The sequence below is a fragment of the Miniopterus natalensis genome, chromosome 19, assembly GCF_054644295.1.
Source record: "Miniopterus natalensis isolate mMinNat1 chromosome 19, mMinNat1.hap1, whole genome shotgun sequence".
Lineage (NCBI taxonomy): Eukaryota > Metazoa > Chordata > Mammalia > Chiroptera > Miniopteridae > Miniopterus > Miniopterus natalensis.
Genome location: NC_142099.1, coordinates 26,008,257 through 26,017,930, shown reverse-complemented (window position 1 = coordinate 26,017,930; position 9,674 = coordinate 26,008,257). Strand labels below are relative to the sequence as shown.

At 50.2% G+C, this 9,674-nt stretch overlaps 1 protein-coding gene across 1 annotated transcript; it reads left to right on the top strand.

Moving 5' to 3' along the window:
• Window positions 1-213: 213 nt before the first annotated feature.
• NENF (neudesin neurotrophic factor) lies at window positions 214-9,211 on the top strand. Its single transcript, XM_087828093.1, has 4 exons — window positions 214-402; window positions 6,874-6,934; window positions 7,669-7,772; window positions 8,673-9,211. Exons 1-4 carry the CDS (start codon window positions 214-216, stop codon window positions 8,847-8,849), a joined length of 531 nt encoding a protein of 176 aa, XP_087684219.1. The 3' UTR covers window positions 8,850-9,211.
• Window positions 9,212-9,674: the final 463 nt, after the last annotated feature.

Below are 9,674 nucleotides of genomic sequence, written 5' to 3'. Positions count from 1 at the left end.
CCCGCGTCGCTGTTTGCTGCACTTTCAGGCCGCCGCGTGGAGCCGGGCGCGCGGGGCTGCGGCCCTGGCTCACGTTCCCAGCGGCGCGGGCCGGGCCGCCTCCAGCTCGGGGCGGCGGGCCCCCGGCGGGGGCGCGCGCGGGGCGGGGGCGCGGGGCGGGCGCGCGCGGGCCCCGCCACCCGGGCGGCCCTGGCCTTGCGCGGCGAGCTCAGCATGGCGGGCCCGGCGCCTGGGCGGCGGCTGCGACCGCCGGCCGCACTGGCTGTGGCCCTGGCCCTGACCCTGGCCCTGGCCCCGGGGCTGCCCGCGGTCCGGGCCGCGCAGACGCCGCGCCCCGCCGAGCGGGGGCCCCCGGTGCGGCTCTTCACCGAGGAGGAGCTGGCCCACTACGGCGGGGAGGAGGTAGGCGGGGAGCGCGGGCCGAGGCCCCGGGGCGCGGCCGTTCTCGGGGAGGGGGCCCGGGCCCGGCGGGCGCCCCCTCCCGGAGCCCGAGCTTGGAGCTGGGCGCCGGCCTGCTGGGCCACCTCTCTCCAGGCCCCGATGGCCGCCCAGGAATAAAGAGGAGTCCTCAGCAATGGGGCGCCCTGCCTCCCTCCTCACCAAACCAGAAGACCCCACCCCGCGCTCCCCTGTCTCCCCTCGAGCTGCCCCCTTGAGACGCATTTTGGCTGGTGACCTGTAAGGAACCTCAGAATTTTGGGGGGTAGACACTTCTGCCTTCTCTTTGGGGGGAGTGGCAGAGGAGGGAGGGAGGGAAGCAAAACCTGCTTCTGGGTCAGGCGGGAATTGGGGTTCGCCCAGGGATGATCCAGGCTTTTCCTGCACTTCGCTGTGTCCCTGGCCTCCTCTGCAGCTGACTCCTCGAACCCTCCTGTGCCATAGGGCTGAGCAGGATCTTGGGGGCGGAGGGGGAGATGGAGGCGAGAGACAGATTCCCCCAACATACCCACATCAGTCAGTAGTCTGGAGGTGTCTAGGAAACGCCTCACAATCACCTGTCCATTTGGGTTGAGGGCCCAGTGCGATGGCTTCGAAGTGTGGGAACTAGATGCTGCACATGAGAAGGGCCATGGGGGAACAGCTGGGTGGGAGATCATGGCACCATAGCATTTCAGAGTTGATCAAAACCATCCTCCTGCTTTTACTCATGAGGAAACTCAGGGGTGCCACCAGTTCGCCGCAGAATGTGGAAGAGAGCCAGTGATCTTTTGTTAAAACTCTCTGGCCGGGGCTTTCCCTCACCCCTGAGTTAAGTAGCCTTAGACAGACTAGGTTTGAAAGGCGACCTAGAAACCTGACCCTTAGACAGTGATGCTAGTTTGGGCATCATTGTAAAGAGAGGTTGGGTTAGAAGAAACTTTGAGTCAGTGAGAACACAGGGAGGGAGACAGGGATGACAAGATGTTCAGATGGTATAGGGTCAGGGAATCTGCAGAAAGAGTTAACAGGCTGGCCCTCCTCAGAAGTGGCTCTTGGGTGGTGTCTGGATTTCCAGGTGTTCCACACTTACCTAGAGGATAAGGGTGGCTCAGTCTGGGCTCTTTATGAACAGCGTGTTTATGATGAACACTGACAGGCAGAGCGCCTGCATGGCCAAGGCACAGTAAGAACCTTGGGCTCGAGTCTCTAACGGGCTTCCCTGGGCAGAAACGTGGCACATGTGTTGCTGCATTTTTTGCTGGGGGAGAGTGTGCTCTGTGTGACCCTTCCAGGGGGGAGAAGGCATAAGGAAGTCTGCACACAGGCCCTTCTAGACCAGTGATTTCAACCCGTGTTGTCGCAAGAGGCACACTGGTGTGCTACAGGCATTTTTAAAACATGCAGTATCTTACTGTTCAGTCAGGAGCACTGACCTCTTTTCCCGTAGGCTGCCAAATAAAAAAATGACAACAGACAACATAGCAATAACTGTCTGGTGTGAATGAATCCGAATTATACCTATTTTTATTGTCAGGTTGGCAAAAATATGTATTTTTTGGTGTCCCACATAAGTTTAGTTACTAGTTGATGTGCCACGAGATGGAACAGGCTGAAAACCGCTACTTGAGACCGCCTGTGTCCTTTGTCCTTACACTAGGCTGTGTACCCTTACATCACTGTAATCAGTCCTATCTGATTACAGACTTATGCTGACGTCTGAGTCCTTCTAGTGAATCTCCAGTCAAAGGGGTGATCTTGGGGGCCCCCAGCACAGAACCTAAGGGCTGCAGGATGGGGGCTGAGAAAAGATCTTTGGTTTTTTAAGCTGATGTAATTGATACTTAACTGAGGGAAGGAGAGAGGGAAGCTTGAGATTGAAACAGGGTAAGGAAAGAATATTTTGGGTACGGGGCCCATTGGATGTCTGTAGACAGAGAGAGGGAGAGAGGAAAGGAGGGAGGGGGCAGTTGAAATTGGTTTATGTGATCATGGGAGCTGGCTGAGCAAGTCTAAAATCTGTAGGGCAGGCTGTGGGAAGCGCAGGCCCGAAACCTTGAGCTGGAGCTGATGCTGCAGTCCACTGGTGGAATTTCTTCTTCCTTAGAAAAACCTCAAGTCTGTTCCTTTTTGTTGTTGTTCTTTTCTTTTTAAAATGTATCTTTATTGATTTCAGAGAGAGGAAGGGAGAGAGAGAGAGAGAGAGAAACATCAATGATGAGAGAGTCAGTGATCGGCTGCCTCCTGCAGGCCCTCAACTGGGGATCAAGCCCGCAACCCGAGCGTGTGCCCTGACCGGGAATCGAACTGTAATCTCCTGGATCCTAGGTCAATGCTCAACCGTTGAGCAACGCCCAGCCAGGCTCAAGTCTATTCTTAAGGCCTTTCAACAGTGTCATCAGACCCACTCAGATTATCCACGACAATCTCCTTTACGTACAATTAACTGATTGTTGTTAATCACATCTACAAAATACCTTCACAGCAACACCTAGATAAGTGTTTGGTTGAATAACTGGACACATAAAACTGACCATCATAATGGCTACAGTAAGAATTCCTACTCTACATAGGCTTTTTGTGAGAATAAATTGAGATGGTGATCTGCAAAGTGCTTAGCATAGACCTGGTGTAGTCTTAGCATAGTAAGCCTGAATAAATCTTAACTGCTATTACTTTTATTAGCTTATTATTAGAGATATAAGCAAGAGGCAGTATAACAGGTCCACAGTCCTCTTACGCAATTCACAAATTGAATAAGCTCTGAAAACCAGAAGGTTTTTCTAGTGAGTCATTTGACAACAAAACCTGACCTCATCTGAACTCCTTTGGTGATGGGGCCTTGTTGGAGCCAACACAAGTCTATTTATAGTCTGATTTATCCTACTTAGTGTGAATATGTGTGTTCATGCTTTATGTGGAAATACTAATATAGTTAATTATGGGGTGCTGCCTTGGACCCTCTGTAGCTGTCATAGTTTGTGCCCCATAATACCTCTCTAAAATCTGACAAGTTCTGAATTCCCAAACATAGCTGACCCCCAAGAGTTTCTGCTATGGGACCGTGGACCTGAATAACAAGTCTTCCTGAAACATCTAGCAGTGAATGTCTTATTTCTACTATAACCTTTTTGGATGAGCCAAGGCAGGCAGACCCACCTGTGCCATCTTGCTTTCTGCTGTGTGGTTTGTGGTCAGAGCTGGGGCGCCCACATGGGGAGCTGCATAATGACTCCAGTGGAAGCTTCCAGATTGTAAATCATGAAAGACGGGGGCCTGGCGTGGGCCTTTCATAGAGCCATAGTTGGTTCTGGATCTTCCACACGGGGCCCTGACCCAGTTTCCTCCTTTGGGGCCTTTTAGGTCCTCAGAGTGATCCACAGCGTGGCTCCCTGAGTCACTCACAGGCAGGAGCTATATTTGTCCTTCTGACATAAATGCGTCCTCTTGGAATACCTGCTGAAAATCTGGCCTCCTTGGTACCTCTTCAGAGCCTATTGTCCCAGAATTTGTGCTCAGTCACCCGCTCTCCTGGAATCTGTGCTGGCTGGGGAGGGGGAATGGGACTACACTGGCTTCTGCCCCTCTAAAATGGAACAGTAGAGAAGAGTAGGACTGTACCTCCTCCACAAAGAATACAGTGAAGGCTGTTGGGTAGAGGCAGGTGAATAAAGAGGTGAACCACCCCTCCAGTTATACAATAGAAGGACGGCTTGTAGACCTGTTGGCCAGGCCTCCTACCCCAGGACACACACGATGCTGAAACGGCAGTTCCATGCAACAGGGCTTATTCTTTCTATGTGTGATGAACTCTGATGTTTTCTATTTTCTGTTCTATTTTAAACTTTTTTTCTATTTCATTAAAAAATACTTTTTGATAAATCACTACATTGATTCCATGGTCTACTAATAGGTTACCAATGCCCACTTCAGTTAAAAAACAAAAACAAAACCTGGCCTTAGGCCCTCGGAGGGCCCAGTTAGTTTTGTGGAAGAAAACATCCACGGCATGCCCGGCCACCGTGGCTCAGTGGTTGAGCATCTACCTATGAACCAGGAGATTGCTGTTCGATTCCCAGTCAGGGCACATGCCTGGGTTGTGGGCTCGATCCCCAGCAGGGGGCATGCAGGAGGCAGCCGATCAATGACTCTCATCATTGATGTTTCTCTCTCTCTCCTCCTCCCTTCCTTTATCTGAAATCAATAAAAATATTTAAAAGAAAAGAAACCATCCACAGCAGGTTTCCTCTTTCCCAAGGAGAAAAGTCATCAGTGAGGAGCTTCTGCTCTGTCCCTGGTCCCTGGTGCAGAGTCTGAGGGCCAGCTGCTGGGCCCCGCCTTCCTGCCTGCACCCAGGCTCCAGGCCTCTCTCTCCCAGCTGTGGAAGAAGCCCTCCTTCCTCTGCCTGCTGCTCTTGTATCCCTTTGTCATGGTCGCACATGTGGCCCTGCTTGACGACAGGCAGGGAGGAAAGCCGGATGGGAAGGGAAGCCTAAGACCCAGAGGAAAGATAACCTGCTCTGTTTTGCAGGTGGTTCTCTGACTCCCTTCCATTGGGTACCTCTGACCCACTCCCTGTGTGTTTCCTCATGGTCCTGGGTCTTTCGGAAGAATTTTCCAGGGCACACCCCCATGTCCCGGTCACAGACAAGCGCGCTGTCTGTGTGCTGTGTGTCCTCTGGTAAGGCAGCCCAGAAGGTGGACTGAGGCTTGGGTTCCGAGGCTCCGGGCTCCAGAATCTGCTGTCCCTCTCACTGGCTCTGTAACGCTGGACAAATACATAATCCCACTTGATAAGCAATCGAAGTCGGGGAACAGATAATCAAAGTGAAGGAAAGGCAGCAAATCACCCCGAAGAAAAATGCAGTCTGCCAGCTGGGCAAGTAGTGCCATGTAAAACAAGACGAGGTAGAGCAAGCGTCCATCAAGTCAACAGAAGTTCTGGGACTTTTTGTGAGAGCTAATTAGGAAATAACCACCACCCGTTACTGGGCTTCTGTGCTGTGCTGCTCTGCTCACGGACACACCTTCCTTCAGCATCTGCAAGGTTGGTAGGTGTTACCCCTATTTAACAGTTAGAGAAACTGAGGCCTAAAAAGTTATGTGACAGCGAGATATGCTTCCTTGGCCTAGTTGCTTAACTTCTCTGAGCCCCAGGTTCTCTATCTGTTAAATGTGGTCATGAAAGCACTTGACCTTAAGCTCCATGAGGGCAAGAACCCTGAGGCCCACCCCAGAGAAGGCCAAGCAGCATGTACGTGAAGATTCTGAAATTCTTACACACCCACTGTGACTCCTCCCCTCACCTGGCTGGTGTCTGTACCTGGATGGGGCTCAAACAATGGAAAGGCCACATCCTGGGCATCCTAGAACAGCCTGTCGCCCCAACCTAAGCCCAACTTCGTGGAAGTTAGGAAATCCACACCGTCTGCTCAAGCCGGGCTCTCTTTTGGGAGGGAATTGAGGCAACATTGTATACCCAAGAATACAGCAAAAATTAGATTCTACACTTTCTTAGGACTGTGGGAAAATAGCATTTAGTTGTATTTTTCTAGCACAGTGAATGGTTTTTTGAAGGAAAAACTGGTAAAGTATAAAAGATGATTATGTTCATATACTTTGGCCCAGGAATTCCACATATTGAAATAGGCCTCAAGGAAACAACTCACCAAATTAGAAAGTAACTTGTAGAAAGATATTAATGATGCTCCTGTTTATAGTTCTAAGAAACTGAGAACAACCCAAATACCCAAAATAGAAGAACAGCTAAACAGACAGGTGCACAGTATCACGAATACAAAATGTAGCTGTTTAAGTGACAGCCATTTTGGTCATTTCAGTACATGGAGATGTTTATATGAAGTAATGTTACCCACAAGAAGCAAAATAGGCCCTGGCCAGGTAGCTCAGTCAGTTAGAGCATCATCCTGATACACCAAGGTTGCGGGTTCGACCTCCAGTCAGGGCACATAAAAGCAGCACCCAATGAATGCATGAATAAGTGGAGCGACAATTCGATGTCTGTCTGTCTCTTTTTCTTTCTCTCCCTTCCTCTCTCTAAAAATCAATAAAATTTTTAAAAAGAAGCAAAACATAAAATAGATCGCTTACACTGATTACACCCAGGTACGTACATTGATGAAAGAAAATTTGGAATGATTTAAATAAGTCCCCATTTAATATTCTTTTGAATTTTCATCTACATAGACTTCCTTCAGTTCCTGACTTTTTAAAAAACAATGGTATAGCCATGGGCTTGTCAGGATATTTCTAACTTTTCCAGGTTTCTGCGCGTGGGCACCTTGTGTAGGCCGGGTGAGCCCCCGAGGACCGGCTTGTGGAAGGCTGCTTTGGGGCTCCCACTGCTTTCTGCACAGCCCGCCTGGGAGGTTTTACTAACTTGAGCTGCACAAGCCGGGCTCTTCGTCTCCTCACAGCTTCTCTCCTGCTTTCTAGGAAGATCAGCCCATCTACATGGCGGTGAAGGGAGTGGTGTTTGATGTCACTTCTGGGAAGGGTAAGTGCTTGGCTTTATGAGTCCTGCTTTCTGGGGAGCTCAGCAGCCAGAGTGGGCACTGGAGGGGTGAGGAAAGGGAGGGAACTCTGGGCAAGTTCTTTTCCCGCAGATGGAGTGAACAATCTTTGTCAGTGTTGTACAGCTGTTTCCTAATAACGTCATGCTCCTACTCCAAAGCCTTCCATGGCTCCTGTTTCCTATTGAATCAAATTCATATTTGATGATTTACCCTTGTTGAATCAGTGAGGGGAAAAGTGTTACAAAGATTTGGGATCATAGAACATTATGGAACATTTTAATTCCATTTCATGGTTTCCCAACTGGTAACTACAAATGAGATAGAAGCAGTTTTGTAATGGTTCATTGTTTTGTCTGATACCAAACAAAAGATGTCTAATGGAAATAAACTTAGCTTCTACCAACATTTAAGAAGTATAAACATTTTTCTTGTTTGGATTTTAAATATTATTAAGAGATTATTTTTTAAAAATCACTTCTCAGCCCAGCATGTGCGACTCATTCCATATTCTGAATTCGTGGAATCCACACTGGTAGCTGGTGCTTATGTAAGTTCACATCTTCACTGCCTTCCCTCTCCTAGGGCCTGGAGCCCTTTCTAGGATTCGCTTGGATCTCAGACACCATCCCCTATCCCCTGGCTGCCGCCACGTACAGGCTCCTGGCTGCTCTGCATGCATGTCCACACTCATCCTGTTCCTTCCTCTCCACTTCAGAGTTTTACGGACGAGGAGCCCCCTACAATGCCTTGACCGGGAAGGATTCCACCAGAGGGGTAGCCAAGATGTCCCTGGATCCTGCAGACCTCACCCATGACACCGTGAGCCAGATTATGAGCCTTTGTCAAATGTTCCACACACTTGGCCATGGCCTTTTTTTTTTTTTTTTTTAACCTCTGGGCAGCAGCAAAGCTTCCTAACTAGCCTACATTCCAGTCCCCTTGGTGTGGCTGCCAACTGTTTTCTTGAAGTAGATATCCTACGGTGCCACTCCTAGTCCAAAACCCTCCATGGCTCCCCAGGGTCATGGCCAAACTCTTGTGAACCTGCGATGAGATTCAGGGAGCTTCATTCACAGTTTGGCTCCAACCTGCGTGGGCAGCCCTGGCCCTCTTACCGTCTGCACCTGCCACGCCCGCCTCTTGCTGATCGGTTGTTAGCCCCTGTGACCCACTCCCCAGACTACTCTCGGAAGCGCAGGGTTGAGAAGCCGAGTCTCCCCCATGCTCATATATCTGTGAAGGAGCAGAAAGCATGAACTAAAACACCTCAGTGTCTAATCCCAACAGCAAGGCTGGCCTTCACCCCAGCTGTGCTCAGCTAAGTCAGACTCTTAAGACCCAACATTACAGAAACAAATTAAGAAATTAGGAGCGGGGAGGGTGTATACATCTATAATGAGAGGAGTGTAGAGAGCAGTGGAATTAATCGGTGCACCCCTGTCCCGTCCCAGGCTGAGTGTTTTCTGGAGTCTTGAATTCCTACATCAGTTAAACAGCAAAACACGATAAAGCCATTGCTCCCCCTACGTCACTCCCCACCCAACCCTACCCCACAGGGTTGTTTCTTAAAAAGTCAGTTGTCCATTATTTGGACTTGTTGAGGTATTTCTTCTCTTACCCCAAGGGTGTAGGGAGAGTAGGGTGGGGGTGGCGAGAGGCCGTGCCAAGCGCGATTCCCTCATCCCCACCCTCTGTGTTTCTTGGGTTTTTCTCCTCAAGACGGGCCTCACGGCTGAGGAGCTGAAATCCCTGGATGATGTCTTCACCAAAGTGTACAAAGCCAAATATCCCATCGTTGGCTACACGGCCCGAAGGATTCTCAATGAGGATGGCAGCCCCAACCTGGACTTCAAGCCTGAAGACCAGCCCCATTTTGACATAAAGGATGAATTCTGATGTTCTGTCTGTAGGAGCAGGCTCTTGGGAGGGAGAGGCAGGGAGACACTTGGGGCCAAAATCTATAAACTAGGCTGCCTGGGTCTCTGGTCACCCGGGTCTGAATAAAGCAGACGTTTGACCTGGAACGCCGAATGCCTTTATTGTCCTTGGTCCAGTGTTCTATGCACCTGGGTATCCTGCCTGCACACCAGCCTGGGTGGTAGTAACAGCCTTGTAGGGGTCAACATTGACCCTCTGGGTAACTGAATTAACGAATGATTTTTATTCTTTATATTTTTCTGTACTTGCCAAATTTCCTACTGTGACTATGTTTGCTTTAGAATGAACACAAAAATAAACTTATTTTCACAAAAGGAGAATTCTTCCCATATGCCCTCTCCTTGGAGCCTCATCAGCACCGCTTATAAGTGGCAGCCCTGTGCTGTCCCTCTTCCTGCTGTCTGTCTCCCCTGCTGTGGGGGGGTGAGCACAAGGGGCACCCAAGTGCTGCGGCAGAGCCCGAGGAGAAAGGGAAAGGGAGAGGGAGATATGAAAGGGCCTGGCTTGCCACCACAGCCAGGAGACAGTGATGGTGCGAACTGGCTTCAGCCCCACTTGTACCTGGAAAGTGGTGAGGAGGGCCGGGGTCCAGTGTGGGCAGAGCCTGGCCTGGAGGTCATCCCAAGGGTGGTGAAGGACACCCAGCACACTGGGCCCAGGTCAGATTTCATAAGGAAATCCCTTTTGAGGGAGGATTTTCTCCTTTAATGGACATTTGCCAATGTCTAGAGGTATTTTTAAATCTTTGGTTGTCACAGCTATAGAATACTACTGGTCTCCAGT

Excerpts from the sequence above, each read along its gene's own strand:
- NENF (XM_087828093.1), top strand. The coding sequence starts at position 214 with ATGGCGGGCCCGGCGCCTGGGCGGCGGCTGCGACCGCCGGCCGCACTG. Across the intron at positions 403-6,873 it reads CCCACTACGGCGGGGAGGAG|GAAGATCAGCCCATCTACAT; the intron begins GTAGGCGGGGAG and ends CCTGCTTTCTAG. Across the intron at positions 7,773-8,672 it reads CAGACCTCACCCATGACACC|ACGGGCCTCACGGCTGAGGA; the intron begins GTGAGCCAGATT and ends TTTCTCCTCAAG.